The sequence below is a fragment of the Leptopilina boulardi genome, unplaced genomic scaffold (assembly GCF_019393585.1).
Source record: "Leptopilina boulardi isolate dan_hultmark-lab unplaced genomic scaffold, ZJU_Lbou_2.1 LbouV2_193, whole genome shotgun sequence".
NCBI classification, from domain to species: domain Eukaryota; kingdom Metazoa; phylum Arthropoda; class Insecta; order Hymenoptera; family Figitidae; genus Leptopilina; species Leptopilina boulardi.
The window spans coordinates 1746102-1769530 of NW_026137744.1; the positions used below are offsets into that span (position 1 = coordinate 1746102).

Sequence of the window (23429 nt, forward strand, 5' to 3'; positions counted from 1 at the left end):
AAATATGTAAGATTTATTTAAATATAAAAGTATTCGTGACAATTTGTACACAGATTTAAACAAGAAACTTTAGTAACGCAGTTACTCAGCTGAAGGTTTCTTAAAGACTAAATTACAAATCATACCTGGATCTTGAGGGTGGCAAGAGTAATAAAAATACGGTTCCTCAGCTACAACATTGCTAATAGGTAACCAGTGAAAATGAAGGAGAACACAATATTCAAAATACATAGAAATATTATTTTCAACAATATATATATATATATATATGTGTGTGTGTGTGTGTGTATGTGTATTTCTGCTTGAGATTATACATTCCGTGGTGTAACATGATTCCACTATCAGAAGCTCAAACCATCCCTTAACAGCTCTGCATATACATATATATGAATCCCATGAGGAGAAAAATCGTCAAATAAAAGAAAAAATGATTTCTCATCCATAATCGTGTTTTTTTTTTATTTTTTTTTTTTTTAAGGGTACTTCTTTTTTTATGACGAGCACTTTCTGTAATTCGTCGTGTGTTCTCGAGGGATAATGAGAAATACGCGAATCACATTTTTTACGCATATATATATATATATATATATATATACAGCTTCCGGTGTTGATTATATTATATACATATAGAAAGATAATTTCAATGTATGTGTATCAATCAAGGTGGAGGAAGCTATTGGTGTAATTTCAAAATTACAGTGCATTAGAAGAAAAAAAAATTATTAAAAATGATTATATTTTAAAAGAAGTGAATTTTATTGAATACTTCAAAAATCAGTTATAAAAATGAACAATTTAGAAAAAAAGAATTATTTTCATGCAAAATTTACTTTTGTATCACGGAAAAAATTTTGATGCACCGGTTGTACGGGTTAGTTTAAAAATTTTTGTACTTTAAAAAGGGACATCAGTTATCCCGGTTTGGTGCAACCTATATGTCCAAATCACCAAATCAGTAAAACAGTTGTCCTTAACCCATAGTACAATAGTTCTACCATAGATTGTGCATCTGATACACCAAAAAATTTTCCGTGTAATGAATAGAATTGTTTTTATTGAATAAATTTAAGGCTAAAGTTATGAAATGAACGAAATCATTTTTTTTTTTTTGATCTGTAAATTTTTTAAAAATTACTAAAAATAAAAAAAGTACATTAAACGTGTTTAATAAATTATTACTTTATTTTCGAATACAGAAATCAATATTTTGAAATAAAATTTAAATTTAAAAAAATAGAAAACTTATTTGAACGTTTGGAACTTCAGGTATAAAGTTTTTATAATATTTTTATCTTAGAAATAACATTTTCTTTTTGAATAAAAAAGTCATTTTGCTATTAATTATTATTATTATTATTATTATTATTATTATTATTATTGTTAAGTAGATAAAATTGTCCTATCAATAAAGTGTTTCATTTTGAATTTTCTGAGGTTTCTCTAGAAAAACTGTTAATTTATAGGTTAGGTTCTAAATTATATAATATTCTTATATTGGTATCATTGCAGGGCATTGTAATATGATTGAGAAAATATTTAAAATAAGTTATATACATTTAAAGAATATTGATATGTTTCCCATTCTTTTTAAATACAATTTCTAAAAATATATTAAAAAATAGTTTAAATTTTAATATAATTTTTTACTAAAGTAAAAATGTTATTTCAATAATTTTTAAATTTACTGCCATTATCTATAGTTTTGTGTTACATAGTTGGCATTTTTATTTATTAATTCAGAACATGAATAGAATCTACATCCCTGGAAAAAGGTATATATTTGTCTCAGAATTAAATAAATTTTCATTTGTTTTAAATAAATTTTACTTGGTTTAAATAAAAAAATTTATTTTCTCTAAATAAAATTTTATTTATACTAAATTATAATATTTGTATTAAAAATATTTGTGTTAAATTAAATTATTTATTTGAAACAAATAAAAAAGTTATTATACGCTCTCAGACAAAAATAGTTTTATTTAATTCAAATAAATTTTAGGTATTTATCAAAATTTTATCAGATAAAAATTTTCATTTCTTCGAATTAGTGTATTTGATAAGTGTTTCTAGTTATACATCTTATTCACCTTTAGTAATTAATATTCAATTGCTTCTCAAAATAAATTAAAATCATTTTGAAATATTCCAGTTACCGCACCAATACAAAAGTTTAACTAACAGAATTGTTGGGTTTACCATTTTTTTTTCTTGGTAAACGTGGTTGGCAGTTGTTAGCAATTCGGTTGGCAACACTGTGAAGCACGTTCATGCTCGTCACTCAATGTCGTGAGAAAACGTGGTCATTTGTGTTTATATTCTTATACAATTTATATATAATTATTCAATTTCTATATATAAATTATAAATTATTTTATTCAGTGTTAAAAAAGTGCCATGGATTTGTGGGATTTATTAATCTCGTGGGGGTTCAAAGAATACGTAGATCGTTTTGAATGTAAGTATAACAATTTAACCAATAAACCTAACCTGTAAAATTTATTTATTATTATTCGCATCATACAAAAAATATGTTTATATATCTTACTTGACACAGCAAGAAAGTTATATTAACCTTATATAATAAACATATTTTTTTGAATTTGAATGATATTAAATAAATATTTGCCGTTGTAAGTATTTTATTTGTCAAATTACCTATTTTATTTGTAAGCTTATTTAAATTTTATTAGTATGATTAATTAACTAAATGTTATCTGTTTCAATATTTATTAGTTTTTGGTACTAACTAATAAAGTAAGTTCCTCTTACTAATAAAATGTCAACGACAACTATTTAACTTTTTACTATTATACTCCCTAAATTTGAAATGATTCAAATAGCGTATATACACTGATAAAATAGTGTATATGCGCTAATTATCAATGTATATACGCTGCTTGAATCAGCTGCCCAAGAAGCACGTAATATAACCTCAATATTAAGGTAATATTACATGTAAGATTCGTAATATAACGTTGTAATATTACAGTAATCTTACAGTGATCTTAAAATGTCCGCCTCAAGGTAATATTACCGGTAATGTTACTGTAATATTACGCGCTAATATTAAGGTAATATTACAGTAATATTGGAGTAATATTATACCGTAATATTAAGTTAATATTACAAGAGAATATTACAGTAATATTATGGGAACATTTCTTTACGAAAAAAATCTACCCATCCAGGGAATCGAACCCCGAACTCAAAGCACACGAGTCCAGAGTTTTACCAACAAGCCAAATTGACTTATAATATATTTACGTTTTTTATGCGTTATGAATAACTCAAATTAGTCTGTAATATTACTGTAATATTATCGTTAATATTACAGTAATATTCCCGGTAATATTACCTTGAGGCGGACATTTTAAGATCACTGTAAGATTACGGTAATATTACAGCGTTATATTACGAATCAAACATGTAATATTACCTTGATATTGAGGATATATTACATAATTGACCCCCAGATTTATTAAATTGTATATATATTATTGTGTAAAAGCTGAAAAAGAACCACCTGGTTGCACATGAATGTGAGAAAATTTATATTACATTCGATACAATAATCGACATGTTTCCAAAGCAGAAACTAGTGTGCAAGTTCTATATTTACGTTATGGCTTTATCGAATCGATACACGTTTTCTCTCGCGTTTGAAAAGGTTTGGCTATGGTTTTGTAGGTGGCTGTTCAGAGGGTTTTTTTTTTTTTAGTGGTGTTTTAAGGGAAAGAGAGTTTGGATGATGGTGTGCGGAGGGTAGAATCGTATTTGTTTAGAACAATGGTCTCTGTTGGCTTTCGTCGGTATTAGTAGGTATGTTCTCAAGCAATACTGACTCTCTTCTCTCTCACCCCCCCCCCTCTCCCCTCCACCCCAGCCAATGCTTTTCGGGACCAACCGAGCTTTCCATAGTATAATGGCTGCCGCGCTTTTCAGACTTTTCGCCATCAGACAATGCCGTTTATTTAACATCGTTTAAAAGTACAAAGCCTGTTAATTAATGGATGGTAGCAGAGGCCGTGACGTTCGGGGTTGCGCGAGGGAAAATCAGAGGCGGGATCATCGAGAATAGCTATGGCAGCGTCGACACTGTGCATTTTTTTTCTATCGCAAAAAAAAAAAAAAAAAAAAGATAACACACAAGAAAAATTATTGGAAAGAGAGTCAATCAATACATATATATAGATATTCTAGTCTGGGTGTCGATTATGTAATTTGATTTGATTCTGACGTCAACTTCAAATTTATTTTGACGTCAAAGTCAAATTTAATGCGAGAAATTCATTTTTTGATTTGATTTTGACTTCAAATTCAAATTTATTTTGACGTCATAGTCAAATTTAATTCTAGAAATTCATTTGTTGAATTGATTTTGACCTCGAAATAAATTTGAATTGTACGTCAAAATCAAATCAAAAAATGAATTTCTTGCATTAAATTTGACTTTGACGTCAGAAACAAATCAAATTACATCATCGAAACCCTACACTCTCTAAATCTGAATCAGTAGAAATTTTACTAAATCAATCAGTACTTTTCATTTTAACTGAAGTTTCAATTATTTTTTGAAATTTACTAATATAATTAGTGAATATGCAAGCAATAAAAAATAACTTACATTAACTTAACTTATTTTAATGCCTTTTAATTTTCTGTGTATATAAATCAGTAATTTGTATATAACATAACCTTTAAAATTAACTATTAAATCAGTAGATTTTGTGGCCGCCGCCATATATTTATATTACTGCACGGAGAAAAATGGAAAAACGAATAAAGTAACTTTTACTACTTTAAAAGTAAAATTGGACCTGTCCGAAGTTTCTGCGCATCTCTGGCAACTTTTACTCGAAAAATAGTAAAATTGACTATTTCTGTAGTAAATTTTACTGTTTCCGTAGTAATTTTTACTATTTCTGAAGTAAATTTTACTATTTTTGGAGTAAAAGTTGCCAGAGATGCGCAGAAACTTCGGACAGGTCCAATTTTACTTTTAAAGTAGTAAAAGTTACTTTTTCTTTTTTTCCGTGTGATTCCATCAGTAATTGATATTTTACTAATTGAATCAGTAAATTTCTACTAATTGTCAGTTGCTCAATTCTCGCTATGACAATTAGTAGATTTCTACTGCTAATCAGAAAAATATGACTGATTCAGATTTAGAGAACACGTTATTTGATAATAGAAAATTTAATTTTTACCGAAATATTATTTTCCATAAGTTTTGAAATTATAAATTATAAATTTTTTTATTTTTCATTTATTTTCTGATTATGATTTTTAAAAATTTGTCCGTTTATAATTTTTCTTGTGTTTTTTCTTTGATTCGAAAAATATATATGATTTTTTCTCAACGTCCAGGGAGAGCGATTATTTTTAATTTCGAATAATATTGCCAGGAAGAATGGATACAAGTGTATGTATATATATGTGAAAATGAACGGGAGATTTCAGTATGCAAAGGTTTTGTGTTGAGCCTTTGTCACTTGGTTTTTGTTTCTACGATTCTAAAGAAACTTAGTGTCATATATTTGTGCGATTTATTTTGCACGCCTAAGAGCGACGGTCATAAAAATTTTTCCTATACTTCTGCTAAATGTATGAGCATATTCTTTTTATGAATTTGAACATCGAAAATTGCTATTCAAATAAGATGCAACACTATTATTTTGAAGCCAAATTGAATTAAAATAATCTAAAATTGGATTAAAATAAATACAGAAAATTAAAAGGCATTAAAATAAGCTGCAACGCTTATTATTTTAATCCAATTTTGCTTATTTTAATACGAAAATGGATTAAAATAAGCAAAATTAGATTAAAATAATAAGCGTTGCAGCTTATTTTAATGCCTTTTAATTTTCTGTGAAAGCGTTTCATTTTATTTTGAGAACTTACAATTTACTGTGAAGAGAAAATTTATCATTTAAAAAAAAAATATATTTTATAGTTTGTAAATAACAAAAGAACACTGAAAAAAGGATTTTGTTTGAACAACAAAATGAGGCAACGAAAGTATGTTGGTTATGCTTAAGTATACCAACCAAATATATTTTGTTGTCAAAACCAAACCCTTTTTTCATCGAAGTAAAAACAGATAATATTTTTAAATTAATTTTTTTAATTTTCTTTTCTTGATTTTGGAGTATTTAGATGTAAAAAGAAAGTTTTTGGCAAATATCTTTGAAAAGATGACGAAAAAACATTCGTATTTTTAAATATTTAAACAATTTTAATAAATAAATTATAGGCTAATTTTACACCACAGTTTGTCAATTTATAAATTTATAATTTGGCTTATAATCTTCATTTATTAATTAATTAATTAAAACAACATAAATAATAACATAATTTAAACAATTTTTGTGGAAACATATATCAATAATCTAGAATGAAATTATAATATACTTTGAAAATTTAGTATCAGTGAAAGAAAAGATCATAAAAAAGCAAAAAATAAATTTGAAAATTCAATATAAAAATTTAACGTATGTACATATACGTGAAAAAGAAAAATTGACAAATATTGAGATAAAAGAAAATGATGGGTCTTTAGATGTTTTTAGATTTCGTATACGCGCAACGAGAGCAAGTCGTTTTCTTTAGGTTCGAAAGTTGGGAAACAAGATGAGAAGAGGCTTCGGTAAGCGGCAAAAATACTTCATTAGGATGAAAGCTCGCTGCTTTTTCTTTCGTATATAAAGCTTCTTCTTCTCCTCCACCTCCACTTTCTACCCCTTTTCTTTTCGTCTCTTCGGTTTCTAGTTTTTTATGTCACACACTGCTTATACACACATACACACACGTTCAAACATTCGCGTATATGCATCCACCCCACAGTGTTCTTCTATTTTTCCATTTTTTTTTCTTTTTCACATTTTTTTTATATATACGCGATGCAACAATGCACACACAGGGGTATTTCGGGGACGAGAGACAAAAAGGATTATTCCCGGAAAGATAGGGAGAAAAAGGGAAATATTATACGATCGATGAAAAAAGACTATACATATATATAAAGAGAGAGAGAGAGAGAGAGGGATGGAAAACAGCCAGTTCATCGCGTGTCTTGAAAATGAATCACTTTACAAGTAAAAAGAAAAAAATTATTTCGATTTTTCTTCAAAAAAAAAAAATTGCCATCTATTCTTTTATAATTGTTAAATCGTTCCTGATATACCTCCATGAAAAGCTAGGTACAAAAAAGTTTATAGTTTTTTAATTTTAAATAAAATTATTATCGCATTTATGAAAAAATATATTAGAATTTAGGAATTTTAAATTGATTTTTAAAATTTGTAAAGATTTTGTTTTTTTTTGTTTTTTAATAAATGAAAAGAGGATGTTTTCTTCATTTTTCAAAAATGAAGAAAGAGGCAACTAGTTTGAAAAAGCGCTTTTTCTTGTACTTCAAGAAAAGTTCTATTTTAGCTTGTCGAGAGTTCCTGGAAGTTTCTAGCATTCAGTGGTAGACGGAACCAACCAATAACCAGATTGAATTCCCGCTCTCCCCCCCCCCCAAAAAAAAGAAAAAGACTTTTTCGTTTCCTTTATGCTAAGAGACGTATACAACGTATAACATAAAATGTTGACTAGAAATTAGAAACCATGAATGAAAGTAACTTTATCCTTACAGTTTTTAGCTTATTCAATAGTCAATTTTATTTGATAATACAATTAAGAAAAAAAAAATTTAGAAAATAGTAGAAAAAAAGTTAATTTTAATTTAATAAAATACAAAGACTATTTTACATTTATCTTATTTATTTTTCATATTTTCTACTTCTTAAGTGAAAAAGAATTTGTTTTTACTTAACAAGTGCATGTTTTTTTTTTTTTTTTTTTTAAATTTTATTTTTGAAAAAGATTTAAAGAAAAAGAAACGATTGTAAAGAAAACGTCTGTGTGTTTGCAAAAAGGAGAAGAGATGCAAGGAGCATTTTGTGCATTTTTCAAATATAAAATGTAAAAGAAACTGTGTGAAGAGAGAAAGAGAGTATTCACTTACCGAGTCTCTTTGAAATCTCGCTGTTGTGCATCTTTGGATTCTCGTGGGCGATCTTTCTACGTTGAAGTCGCGACCATACCATAAAAGCGTTCATCGGTCTTTTTATATGGTCCACCTGCATTTTCTTAGCCGCCCCCAATGGGCTGCCTAGTCCAACCCCCATTGGTCCAACACCCGCACTTCCTGGGGGTGAGGCTCCCGACATTCCCTGCATGCCACGAAGTGTCTCCGAGAAGGCACCGTCGCACATATTGCCGCCGGCTCTGAAATTTTTCAATTTCTTCATTATTACTCATTATATACAATTTTATTTTCTTTTTTTTTTTTTTATTAATTTTTAATATTCAATTTCAATTCGAAAAAAGTAAAAAAAAAACAATTTGAATTATTGAAAATTTTACTAAAATAAATTAAACTATTTTTTAAATCTGAATTAATTGAAAATAAAATAAATATAAACATTTTTTTAGACAAAAATCTTAAGCAGGCATAGAAAAAGTTTGCTGTGACAGCGAATTATTTGCTGTCACATCAAATTACGTTAGCTAATATAGGGACAGCGAACAAATTTGCTGTGACAGTAATTTTTTAAGAAATTAATACTGATATTGTTTATCACAGCAAACTTTTTCATTGTCATAGCAAAGAATTTAGCTGTGGCTACTAATTTTAATAAATCCGATAGCATCTGTAAGCAATTCCTTTGTTTTCGTGTAATAATTTGCATAGAAAAATATTTTTTTTAGTTTAGCAAAAATTTTAGTTATTTTAAAATAACCTTCATGATTAGAAAAAGTTTGATGTGGTAGCGAATTTTTTGCTGCCACAGCAAACTGTACCAAAAATTGATGCAGCAAATTTTGACTGAAAAAATCAGTTAACATCTACAGCTAATTCATTCCTTTCCATGTAAAAAAAAATTTAACTAATTTTTTAGTTTAAAAAATAAAAATTACTTATTTTAAACTAAATTAGTAGAAATATTATACACTGAGAAAAAAGGTTTGAGCTGACAACCAAATATTTCATTCAATATATGTGCAACTAAAATTTTTTGGTTGACACAACTAAACTTTAGTTGACAACAACCAAAGTTTGTTTCAGACGACTAAATAAGAAAATGAAAAAAAATTTGGTAGTCTCAACCAAACTTTGGTTGATGTCAACTAAAGTTTAGTTGTGTCAACTAAAAAATTTTAGTTGCACATATATTAAATGAAATATTTGGTTGTCAGCTCAAACCTTTTTTCTCAGTGTACTATTTAAATATATCAATTTTTTTTTTTTTTTTGAACTAATTCAAGGAGAGTAATTTATATCAAAATTTTAATTCAAATTAGTAAAAAAAAATTTACTAACTTAAATTTTTAAAGGAAAAAAAAAATGTTTTTGCAAATTTTCTTATGTTGATTATTATAATATATACGTGTATTAATATATATCGGGAGTATATGGTGTATATAAATAAGGCACTACCAACTACGAGTAGTCATTGACATTGACAAGTAGTAAAAAGCAATGTCAGTCTCATTGTGTTTGCACAGAGCTCAGGGCGATCTCACGAATCGACGTCTCAAACGTCATTCGCAGAAAACGAAATAAGCACCCGAGCGTTCATGACCCTTGTCCTCGAGGAAAATTTTGTTCCTTTCATATTTCTAGTGTCAATCGATCAGCTTGGAACACTAAATAATGCGATAACCCTATGATACAATAAATTCACTCCTCCTTACGTATATTGTAAAATACATGATTACATAATTTAAAAATACATTTTTTTCTTTCTAAAAACAATATATACATTCACTTTAAATATGATTGATTTAATTATTTTGTACATTTTATATTTAAAAAAAAATAATTTTACAATTTTTTCAAAGTTGCTAAATTACAATAGATGAAAAAAAATTTTATGCTAAAATCAAGAATATATATATATGTGACGCGCTCTGAATGGAAGGGACCTTGGAAGCAAACGAATTATAGGTTATGTTTACCATAGTTTTACCTTGACTGAATGTTTTCACTTCAAAATTTCAAAACATAACCTATAATGTTTTGCTTCTTAGGTCCCTTTTCTCTTATTTTATGACAATAATTTACATATATTCAATTCCACAATAAATATATGTCAGTGTACAAACGATTTAGAAGAAAAAATATATATTTCTGTGCAAAATTATTATAATTGTTTGTCTAAAAAAAAAAAAAAAAAAATTTCGATACAGAGTCGTTAAGTATAATCTAAAGTTTATCAAATAAAAAATAAAAATTTACAAAAGGTAATTTAGCCAAAGTTAGTGAAAATAAAGAAACTAAAACTTTTTAAAACTTGTAAAAAAAAAAAATCTCCAACAGTGAACAAAAAGTGTATAGGTAAATACTTTAGTACTTTCAAATGTTTGCAACAATGAACTCGACAATATGGTAAAATTTCCCTAATGCATAAATAAAGACGATTTTTTTTCTCTCTCTCTTTCTCATGCAAAAAGTGGAAAAACATACACATAAGCATATGAATTTTGTGCCCATAAAAATATTACGATCTTTTTGTGCATATTTAAATTAGTTAGGTAAATGTGATGAATTGTCAGTGGTCAAGTGTTAACCCCCTTTGAACTTCATGACCACGACTGGTACCAGACAAACTCGCAAAGTGTTCGTTTAAGTCATTGCTAATTTATTGTTAGCGTCAGCCTCTACTCTGAAAGTCAAAAAATAAAAATAAATAAATTCATATGTGTCGTATAAAATAAAGAATTTTGTTTTTTGTAAATTTTCTAAAAAAATTTAGAAATAATAAATTTTTAAAAAATTTATTATTTTTCGAATCTTCTAATTTCAAGACAATATGATATTTTTCATTATGAAATGTAAATATAATATGACAAATGTCGCTTGACAATTATTATTATTATCTAAAGTAATAGGAAATATATTCTTCTTTTTTTTTTATTTTATATGCGTATATGCACTTGCAGTGACACGTTTCATTGACACGTTTGTTGCTACTGCGCAAGGTGTTGAATTTATTGATGCAGATGTCACATACACCTGTGAATCATTAGGGACATCAATATGTCAACAATGAATTTCATTATTGCGTTTATCTCGGGCCAAACACTCCTGTTTCTTAGACACAATAGTGAATCATAATTATCATTAATACCGTTATATTTGCCATCAGTATTATAAAATTATTGTTATATACTTTTATTATTATTACATTATTTTTATACTACTTTTATTATTATTATTATTATTATTATTATAGTATTTTTTGAGAATAATTTGGAAAAATATCACAGAAATGGGGGATCGAACCCAGTACCCTTGAGACGCGAGCCGTGTACTCTAACCACAGAGCCACGTTGACTTTATTATTATATTAATTAAAATGTAAAAAATAACATTGTGGAAGTAAAATCTGTATTTCCAGTAGTCTATAATCGTAAAGAAAAACCTCAATTCATATCCCTTGACCTTTAAGCAATTTCAATGGAAATAAAGGGCAAAGTGTAACCGTAAATCATGTTGCGAAAAAAAGTAGTATACAGAAAAAAAAGGAAGAAGAGTTTGAAATAAATCTGAGATTTCTTATTATAAGGAAAGTTTATCTTTAATTAAATGAAAAGAAGAGGAAATTATGTACGAGTAAAAAAAGAGAGAGAGAGAGAGAGAGAGAGAGAGAGTGCTCTCGTAGATACTCGTGCCGCGTGTGGTAATTGCTTATTCGTTTGCTCTTTGATTCATAAGCAAATTAATCTTATCCTTTTCTCATATCAAAGCCATTAACTGATCTCGGCGTGCGGCCGAAGCAACCAACTCTCTACCCCAAAATGTCACCCCAGGGCGGAGGGCGCAAAACCCAAGCCTCTCGAACTAACACAATTACCGCGTGGATCTCCTTGAGCATTCATTAAAAAACCTGTAGTGGTCGAGGGAGGTCTCTCTTCTCCCTGGGGTGGTAGTTACGATTTTGTAGGGTTAGAATCATCCAAGAGTTGCTTTCTCTCTCTCTCTCTCTCTTTTTCTCTTCCTCCCCCCACCCTCGAGTGTCATTCAGTAAGGATTAATAGATATATACGTGGGTTAAAAAAGGGGGACACGAGGTCGTCGTTCTCTCTTCCTTATGGAAGAAACGAATGGTGGGGTGCGAGGAAACAACTTTGCTGCAAGATGCTGGAAGTAATGGCTGTTGACAACGGAGGGGGATTAGGAAGTGCTAATTGAATGTTTAGGCCCGCCTCAAGTAATCCTCACTGGTGTTATTCCATTTCAATCCACATTTTATCATCCTAGTCCTTTCAAATATATCATTATTATTTTCTAATTACATATTTTATTTGCCTCTAAAACATTATGCATACTTCTTCATATGTATACCAAATTTTAATCTCTATATTTATAAAATATCTAAATTTATTTTAATTAAAATTATTTTTAATCAAGTTAATTATAATTTAGTTAATTAATTAACAGCTAATTCAAAAATTATCAAATTAGGTATAAAAATTTAAATAAATTTCATATACTTTTAGTTTTAATTTGATATTTTCAATAGTTAACTGTGTAATTTTTTACTTCACATGTTTTGAAAAGTATTCATGTGATATTAAATAATTATTTAGTTAATTATTATAAATAATATTATATTTTATATTATATTATGGTAATGATATTAAAAATTATGGAATTAATTATTTTAATTGTATTTGCTACTAACAATCGTTTCTATTTGAATAGATAAGAAGCATGAAATTAATAATATGTAAAAAAAATTAGTATATAAATAATAAATAAAATACGCGCTCTCAAGAAAGGGACCTTAGAAGCAAAAAATTATAGGTTGTGTTTTAAAATTTCAAAAGTAAAAATACACACAGAGGATCAATTTTCAATACAATTTATTGATATTTAAATTTTCACTGCATCCACAATATTCAATAAAAACAGATTTTTATTTTAAATAAATAAAAATAAACTTTTAATCAAGGTTAAAATTATCGTTACAATTAGTTTGTTTCTAAGGTCCCTTTCTTCAGAGCGCGTTAGAAATAGTAAAAAAAATACAATACAATTAATACATACATTTAAAAAATTAACAATCAATTAACATTAATAATATTGTTTGAATTATACAGGCTCCAGAATTCAAATTAAATAAAAAAACATAATAATATGAAACAAATGAACAAGAAAAACTCAATAATATTAAATAAACTGAAATAATGGAGAAAAAGTAAAGAAAAAAAAAAAATTCTCAGTTAAAATTTATTTATTTAAATTTTTTTTACATTTCAAATATACTTAAAAATAATGAATAAAAAGTGAAGGAAAAAAATTTTTCTTAGTAAAAATTTGTTTATTTAAAGGTTTTTTTACATTTCAAAAATATTTATTGTATCCATACATTTTTTTCTATTGTTTATATTTTGCTTATTTTAGTTTCGTTCGGTTTTTACAATGTATATTGTAAAAAAAGAAAAGTTATATTCAATGACCGTTGGGAAAATTTGCATTATACTGCTTTTTTGTAAATATTTTTAACAGTTCTTCATTCCGCTTCCATTTTTGGAGACAATGTATAGAGAAACAGGTCAAAAGAGACGACAACAATATAAAATTGTGAAATAGAAAATGTTGGTATTACTGTCCGCAATAAAAAAAAAAATGTGCACGGTTGTTTCGTTTTTGCAGGTAATACAATAAAAATTTTCTCAAAACTTTGTGAACAAAATAAAAATTTACCTGTAACCAGTAAATCCCTGTTTTTTTCCCCTATATTCGTAAATTACATTGTCCTGTCTGTAAATCCCAAGTCTTTTCAAAAAGACATTTGTTGCCAAAAAAAAAAAAAAAAAAAAAAAAAGTGCCAATTGTGTCAAAAGATGTAAAACCGAGAATTATTTCCGCTTTACAGTAAATTTGAAAATATAATCCGCAAACCTCCAAAATAATTTTTGAAACTTTAAGCTACATTTATTTTTAAAATAAAATTTTTGCTAATACAATTTTTATTAATAATTAAAATTAAAAATTAATAATTAATTATAAGATCTAATGGGATTTACAAAAGGAATGTTTTAGTAAAAAAAAAAAACGGATTTATTGCTACAGGTATATAGATTCAATTTTGATTCTTTTTATAACATTAAATTATAATTTTCATTACAATTATCGAATTAATTGATTCATATATAATAATTATATTTGCCGTAATTTTTACTTAATTTCGATTTTAACTTATATTTCTCATTTCTATATATAAAATTTTTGTTCGCCCTTCAATCAGTTCATTCTGAAATATTGAAACTTAATTTTTCCGGGAAATTATGTTGTTGGCAAACAATACTCTTCACAATAAACTCGAGTACAGATATATAATAAAGATATGAAAGCTGAAAGACTCATAAACTTTCAGGAATCACATAGGACACACGTGTCTGTTTACGACTTTCTTATGAGCGAAATATAATTTTGCTTGAACCCCTATTTATTGAAGAAATATTATCAAAGAAAATAAAATTAACGAATTATGTGTATCCAATCAAAAAAAAAAAAAAAAAAAAAAAATAACTGAATTTATGTCCCTTACGACCATTTCATTTTAATTGTGCTTTTAATTTAACGTGTACTTAATTACATGTGACATTTACAAAGGAAGATATTATGTATTGATTATATAATATCAATATTCGTCAAATTGCGATGTGGTAAATGTTTGTCGAAAAAAATGTTTCCTTATAGAAAACTATGCAGGGTCAGATTTCCCAATAGAAAATTATTTTTGCGTACGATTTAGCCGTCGGAATATTTTTCATACTATATTTTAATTATTTATTCATTAATTAGGGGTGATTCTTAATTAGATTTTTAAAAATATATATGTTGTGATTAATAATATAGGCTGTAAAAAAAATTGAGTAGTTAGATCTTAAACGAAGTTGGATTAAAATTATATATAGAAGTCAAAAATCGTTGTCAAAAGTAAGTAAATATAACATTAAAAATTTATTTTTAACTGCAACAAATTATAATTTTTCATATATCTTTATATTTTATACTTATTTAATTTTTTTTGAAATATGTATAAATAAATAAATAAATATTTTCTAAATATTGGTTAGAATTACAATATATTTAATATTTAATCAGTCAAATCATGAGTAATTTTAATTTTAAATTAAAATAAAAGAGATTCTTTTTTTTGTTTTGCTATTTACAATGTTGTCACACTATAAAAAAAATTAAATTCCCATTGGAATTGTATAAAAATCTCTACTCTTTTGGAGTTAAATCAAAGGGTGTAAAATCTAGGGTGTTACAATTTTACAATGACAAATGTTCCGACGGATAATTATTTCTATAAATATTTTCATATTACTGAAAAACATCGCCTAAACAGCCACGCACATTAGAGGAATAGTAAATTTTTGTCCGGGCTCTAATTAGTTCGAGCGTTACATTCCCGATTGGGGCCAAATCGGGAAATTCTATCTAAAACAAATGAGTAATTTAAAATTACCTAATTCGACTAAGTAAATCGCTAGTGCCTTTTTTGAATATAAATATATCAAAATTTTGAAAATTTGATAAGATAGCTGTGAGAAAAAATATTTTGTTAGAATTTTAATTTTTTTTTTGAACCCACCTCATGAAGTGGCCGGCGGCCCGTTGATGCAAATCAAGATCAATTGTGCTGCCGTGTTTGAGACTCGCGTCTCTTTGCCTTAATAAAAAATTTCCTTGAAACTTATGGAGAAAATAATCACCACACTTTGGGCAAGTGATAAATATCAATTGCAAAAACTTTTAAAAGTGAATTATTATTATCTAAATCGTCATATATGTGTCTGGTTATCACTTCACTTTTTTTTCGTTACTTTCCTATAAAACACTAGGAGTTTTCCCGACTATTACCACTATTTCCATACGTAACACACCCGAAAGTACATTATTTTTTTTTTTTTAAAAAAAGCACTGCAAATTTTTTTTGTGTATCGAGGCACAAAAGACAATAAAAATTGGCACTGTTTTTCTTTTTTTTCAAAATAATTTTAATGAATAAATGAATATAAAAAATTGTACTATTATTTTAATAATAATAGAGAGAAATACACGACCGTGGTTCTCTTCGGACAACTTAATTTGGAAGTGTACGTAAACGGTTCTGGCACCGGTTGTGACGGTGCTGAGGTGCTCGATTCGAACCTCCCTCTATTCCCTACCCATGAGAATATGAAAGTTGGCGGGAGCGAGGTAACGTCCAATGAGAAATTTTGAGGGGCGGTATCTTTGAAATAACGGTGTAGCAAGGATGGATTTCGATTGGTTTAGAGCGATATGCGAGAGAGAGAGAGTGAGTCAAGTTTTGAGACCTGAGGGAACGACGAAAAGGCGCGTTGAAATCTAGCAAGCTCTGCGCACTTACCTTCTCTATATTTCACACTTCCACTTGTATAGTATGTGTGCACGTGAAATTCCCCAATGAAGCATATAGAATACTCCCTGAAGAATTGTCTTCTAAAGAACTCCATGCTGTATTTACAGCAAAATTGTTCTGAGAATACAATAGAAAATTTTGAAAAATGAGTTCATTTTCTCAATGACGATTATTTATTTTTCTATTTATACATTGTAGAAAGAAAAAAGTTGAAATTTAACTCCCATCCAGTAACACTCTTTGGAGTGAAATTAAAATTTAACTCCAATTTTACTCTTCCGGAGTTATGGCAAAGGGAGTGAAATTGTACTCCTGGTAAATAATTTGGTTAAAAGCATATAATGTCAGCTGGAGACTCCCTTAAAATGCTTAGAGTTAAAATTCGACTTGAAAAAATGAGTAAAAATACTCGCTATTTTACTGCAGGAGTTAAAAAATTGTAGTAAGTTATTAATTCCCTTCTAAGTTAAATTTTAGTAATTTTAGTTATTTTAAATTATTTCTTTGTGAAGTTAATTTAAAGGAGTGAAAGATTGACTCTCTAAGTTTTACACCCTTTAATATTTAAGTACAAAAATTCCACTCCTAATTTCAGTGTAGTCTTTCGTTTCTCTCGAATAAATTATAGTCAGAATTTGATATAGGAGTTTTATCTCTAGTTTTTTTCACTCTGAATTTCATAAGTGAAAGTACACTATTTAGTGAGTAATTAACTACAGTCCTGTCAAATTTTTATTCATTAAATAGAGTATCAATTCACACTTCTTGGAGTAAAAAAACAAATATTCCAATTCTCGTAATCTGTCATTTAGTTGACGGAATCTTTTTCTACTCTGTGAAAAAAGGAATTACATTTTAACTCCCAATGGGATTCTATATATATCGCACCTTTTTGGTGTTAAAGCAAAAGGAGTTAATGCTAAGGGAGTTAATTTTATGCTTAGAGAGTTTATTTCCAAAACTTTTACTCCCAACTCTGGTTGCTATTAACTCCTCGAATTTTTAACAGTGTTTAAAAATTAATCCTTACATTGTAAAAAATGTGGGGAGTTAAAAGTTTTTCTTCAACTCCGAGTACGACTCTTAGAGACTCCCATTAGGAGTTAATATCTAAATCCCTTTTGTTTACAATGTATATAGATTCTTACGATTTGTGTATGTACGTGGGTTTTCACATCAAAAAGAGTGAAATACTATTTTACTGGATTAAATTACAATTTGGTTACAAAATTGAAAGTGAAATCTTACTTTAAAAAAAGGGAGTCCAATTTGATCTCCCAACGGTTCGGGATTTTATACAAGTAACACTTTTTTGGAGTTGAAACAAAGGGAGTTGATGCTAAAAGACTTCATTCTGTGCCTAGGGGATTAATCTAATCATGAAATATTTTATGGATTTGATTCTTAACTCAAAAAATTTTACTCCAAACTGTTTGGAGTTTAAGGAAAGGGATTTAATGCTAAAGAATTAATTTTAAGCCTAGGGAGTTAATCTAATGTTAACTCACTTTTGGAGTTGATTTTTAAATCCAAACATTTTACTCCCAACTCCGTTTGCCATTAACTCTTCAAATTTTTTACAATAAACAATTAACACCAAAGATTTAAATACACTGCAAAAAAGGGAGTTAGATGTTAACTCCCAACGGTACTGTATAAAACTCCTACTCTTTTGGATTGAAAACATAAAGGTTTTTGATAATAATTCCATAAGCATTTAACACTATGACGTCAGTTAAACTGTATAAAATTTTAGCAAACAAATTAATGGTAAACGGAATTCGGAGTCAAATGTTTGGTGTTAAAAATTAACTTAAAAAGTAAGTTAACATTAGATTAACTCTCTTAGCATTAACTCCTTAGAAATGAAATTGACTTTCTTATTGCATTATAACTATACTTTTGCTTCAACTCCAAAATGATGTGATATTTATAGAATCCCGTTGGGAGTTAAAATCTAAATTTGTAATATTTCACTTCCTTAAATTAACTCCATTATGAGTTAACATCATGACGTCAGCTGTATAGTTATGATTTAACTCATAAGGGAGTTAAATTTTACACTTTTTTCACTCTTGGAATACAAAAAACAAACTTTAAATGTATATTTAATCTTGAGTGTTTGTTGAAATAAATTTCTGTTTTTGTTTGTTTAATATTGTTTTTAGTTACTGCTCCTTATTGAAAAGGCTCTTAGTTATACAATATGTTAATAAAAATAATAAGTTTTTCATAGGCCAATTTGAGATCCCTCTCTGATAACAACAATCAGTTTAATCGATATACCCAAGTAGAAATATCCGTAGCTCGCCGTAATTAAACACCGGCATGGTACTGATCCAATACTGGCTGTCGGTATTGACTTTCAGTACTGGCAGTGTACTGACTAATACACCGAATCAGTACTATGTCGGAGGTAAAAAAATATTAAAACCAGTACTGGCAGTACACTGTCATTCACACCGAATCAGTACTATGTCGGTGATATAAAACATTAAATGAAAAAGTCTTTAAATTATTTCACTAGGTAGAAAACGATGATTTTTTATTTAAAAAAATGTATATTAATTTCTTTCGAATACTTTCCCTCAAAATTTTGGATGTAATTGTAATGTATTATTATATACCTATATAAAATATATTTATGTTTTTTTAGTTATTTTAGTACTCATTGAAATATGTGCATTAAGTTATTTATCATGCATACAATAACAATAAGTTGAGAATTTTTTTCTAATAGTTTTGAAAATAAAGCAAATGTAATTTTTTCACTGTAATTTTTAAATATTATTAATAATTAAATATTAAATTTAAAAAATTTTTCACCATTCATATTTTACAGTCGTCTTTTATTAACTTATTTTTAATTATTTAATTCATCAATCATTTTTGTCTGTTTTAATATTATTTACGGTAAAAATAATTTATTAAAAATAATTAACTGAAATTGATATCCAGTTTTATTTCATTAAATCTTTGTAAAAATTGAAAAAATTTTGTGAGTTTAAAAAATTTAAGAATCAATTCATTTTATTTTCGTGATCAATAGATAATACAAACTTTGAAATCAAAACTTTTGTATTAGGTGAACTACTTCAAGTCAGCACTTCAAGCCAGCGCGGCTGTGCGGTATGCGTATCTAACTTGCGTTCTAAGGGTTTAGGGTTCGATCCCCCATGCGTGCGAGATTTTTCGTTCTTAGTTTTAAGTGTTATAAGTACAATATTTGTTCATGTGTAATATCAATTATTAAATAATTATTAAATTAAGTATAAGTGCAAAGTAAAAAAAATTAAATATTATGAATTTAAAAAAATAAAAAAATTTACAACACAAATTATTTTTTGTAAAATAATTTATTAAAAATAAAATAATTTAATTAATATAAATGATAATTATTATTTTAATTATTTATTGTTAATAATATTTTATATATTCTAAATAACATTAACTATTATTGGCTTCACATTACCTGTTCGTGGTAAAAATGGGAGTAATAAGCTAATAAGGATGAAATTTGCATTGGAAAGCGTGTTTTAGCATTTTGTAAAAAAGTGAGATTTTAAGTCCGGATGAGTACTTTGCCAGTATTATGCCAGTATTATTCTAGTACTACGTTAGTACTGGTGAGCGGGACAAAATCAGTACTGGACAGCGTTACCAGCCAGGGTTGGTCCACTACTGGCCCAGTACGGCAGTCAGTACTGTTATACTGACTGGCAGTGTTGGGTCAGTACTATGCCAGTGGCACATTTCTACTTGGGTAGTTTCATTACTCCCTGTTTGATCGCATCACTGCCATGCCGTTGCATCTTCCACGAAGATGATTAGGGTGTAACGCCTTCTATCCTCAGATTGCTGGATAATCACATCGTTAGTCCACTGAAGAGAAGGGACGCGTTTCAATTTGATTGGATATCACATAATGTCACACAAATAAAACGTGTAATAAACTCTTTTAACAACTTCATTTTTATAAATACGAATTTACAAATTTTTTTCTTTTCAACAATATACTATATTTTTTATTTATATTAAAATATAAGCTGCTTTCTTTTCTCATTATAAACTAATGTGATTCACTTTAAAAAAAAGTTTATAATAAATTTATTGAGAAAACTATTTATAATTAAATTTTTTGATCTTTATAATAATTAATGAAACTATATTATGTTGCTATATAAGAAAATTATTTCCAATTAGCACTTTTGAATATAAATAATTAACATATATTATTAATTTATAAAATTTTGAGTTGCTTTATCTGTTATGAACAATTAAATATTGAGAGGAGTGTGTTTCGAAAAGGCAATGGGAAAGTCGCGTGTGCGAGTCCAAATGACTGGAGATCCTGTTCAACAAGAACGTGGTTGTCCCTTTATATATATATATATGTGTATATATAGGACGAGAACGCGATTGCATTGTTAGTCGCATCATGGAACTTGTAACGTATGAATATCTAATGCTCCCCTCTACAATTAAATTCAGACAATATGTTTTGTTTCGCTCGACCCACCCTCGGTCGGTTTTGAATGGGACTATATAGGGGTTGAATTCCCCACCGCTTATCGACACGGTACTTTCTCCCTTTTGGCTTCTAATATTGAATATAGCGCGCGGTAAGTGTAAATCTCGCACTAACACCCCCCCCCCATCTCATCAGGGTGTTTCAAAACCATAAATGCGGTTGTTACAAACTGATAATAAATCCAAATAGATTTCTTTCCAAAATACATAAATATATAAATGGAATAATTTCATTGCACTTTTTCATTATTTAACTTGTACTATTTTATTTATTATGCATATATAATGGAATTTTTATTCAAGAAAATTATTTACATTTTCGTATTTAATTCACTAATTTTCTAAATTCAAAGAAAATTTACTTCAAACTAGTAAAATTTTCTTGGATCAAGAAAATATTAAATCAAATACTCACAAGTAAATGGGGGTTTTTTTTTATTAAAAACTATTTTTTTCCAGTGTAAACGTAAGCTTGCAGCAAGCTTGTAGCGCAATATTGACAACGTTGCACGGCAAACTTCCCGCAAGCTTCAAATGTTCCATCTGACCCAAGCTTGCATGATAAGCTTATCGAAAGATTGGAGTGTAAAATAACTGCAAGATTGCAGTGTATGGTTACTGCAAAATTGCACAGTAAGATTATCGCAATATTGCTCAGCAAGCTTGCAGGGTAAGCTTGTAGCAAGGTTGGTGCAAGGTTGCCAAATAACTTTGCTTTAAACCTAAAATTTTTTTTAAAATGTTTCGTCTAATTTATATAATTTTATTATATAAATTTTATCATATAAATTTGACGAAACATTAAAAAAAATTTAGGTTCAAAGCAAGGTTATTTGGATACTTTGCATCAACCTTGCTCTAAGCATACCGTGCAAGCTTACTGAGCAATCTTGCGATAATCTTATTGTGCAATTTTGCAGTAACCTTACACTACAATCTTTCGGTTATGCTTACCATGCAAGCTTGTGTCAGGTGCGGGATATTTGAAGCTTTGCAGTAAGCTTGTGGAAAGTTTACCGCGCAAGGTTGGCAATATTGCGCGCCAAGCTTCCCGAAAGTTTGCTGCAAGCTTATGTGCTATCTGGGTTTTCACTTATATTAGTGAGAATTTGTTTACTTATTCAAATTAGTAGAAATTTTTATTAATTCTTAGTAAAATATTACTACTGAATTAATTGATAATTTTTTATCACAGTTTTAGTAAAAAAAGACTAAAATTTAGTAGAAATTTTCACTAATTTAAATTTAGAGAGTATAACCCTTTGTTACGCGGGAAACAAAAATTGTTATTATAAAATTATAATAATTGTTAATAGAACCAAAAATGGTGTTAAAACAATAAGCTTCAACACTAGTTGAGGATGCCATTGTTTATGTAATTTAGCATTAGTTAACCCCTTCGCAGTCTTGTAGAAAAATCGTTTGTGGGCCCAAAAAAAAGTTTCCAAAAAAATATCATATCATCGTATTAAAAGTTTTTAGGGTCGCTGAATCCAAATTTAAGGTCAGATTTAAAAAATTCAAAATGGCGGACCCAAGATGGCAGAAAAATTTTAAGTTGATTCGATTCCTTCAAAATTTGATACTCGGGGGTTTTTGGGGTCGCTGAATCCAAATTTGATGTCAGATTTTAAAAATTCAATATGGCCACCCAATATAGCGGAAATTATATTTAGTATTTTTTTTTCTAATGTGGACATATATATCCAAAATCACAAAGATGGCACGACTTTTTTTGGACATATATGGGCCATCGACTGTCAAGGGGTTAAAATAACACTCACCAGAAACAACACATTTTTTCTGTATACGAATTACGAGACAAATTAGTTAAAATTTACTTACGATTTGTTAAGGAAGTTCTCTCGCAAACAGAAATGACGAAGAGTTAATTATCAAACTTGATAAACTGATAGATAATGGTTTAAAGAAGATGTAGTTAAATTTTTAGAGGTCTAGGTGGATTTTGACAAAAGATATAAATAATTTTCTCTTTTCACATTTAACACGGGTTCTTATGGGAAATTGAATTTTTTGGTCTGAAATCTCAAATTGTGAAAAATCTGACGAAAAGATATTACTGGAACTTTATATACATAAAGTTTAATAGCCAATGTTCACTTACTTTTAATAAAATTGATCAGACCTGGCTTAGGAGACTCACAATTAATTATTTTGTCTAAAAAAACACCGTATTTTGACAATCAGAAATTACTTAGCACAACGCTTGGCAACGTTGCGTCTTGTAGGTTAGGTATAGAAAAAGCGCGAAATTTGAAAGTAATATAAGTAGTATATACATATAATAGTATATTCTTCAAAGATTCATAATAATGAATAATAATTTGAATTTGCTTATAAAAAATTAAGATTTTTAAAATAATAAATTATTATTATTATTATTTAACGAAAATAAATCAAACAATAGCAGACGACACG

The 23429-nt window shown here is 27.9% G+C and overlaps 2 protein-coding genes across 3 annotated transcripts in view; one reads left to right on the forward strand and one right to left on the reverse strand.

Annotated features, from left to right (window-relative positions):
* The window catches only part of LOC127277956 (transcription factor Sox-19b-like), a 37753-nt gene extending 21541 nt beyond the window's left edge, over nt 1-16212 (reverse strand). Inside the window, exons 1-2 of the mRNA XM_051299418.1 lie at nt 15669-16212; nt 8015-8277 (exon numbers count right to left, since the gene is read on the reverse strand). Of these exons, the coding sequence (XP_051155375.1) occupies nt 8015-8277; nt 15669-15673 (268 nt within the window). The 5' untranslated portion in view covers nt 15674-16212. The remainder of the gene's footprint in view (nt 1-8014; nt 8278-15668) is intronic.
* LOC127277947 (peroxisome biogenesis factor 1) overlaps nt 1-23429 on the forward strand; it is a 363271-nt gene that overhangs the window by 202465 nt on the left and 137377 nt on the right. The gene's annotated exons all lie outside the window — the stretch shown is intronic.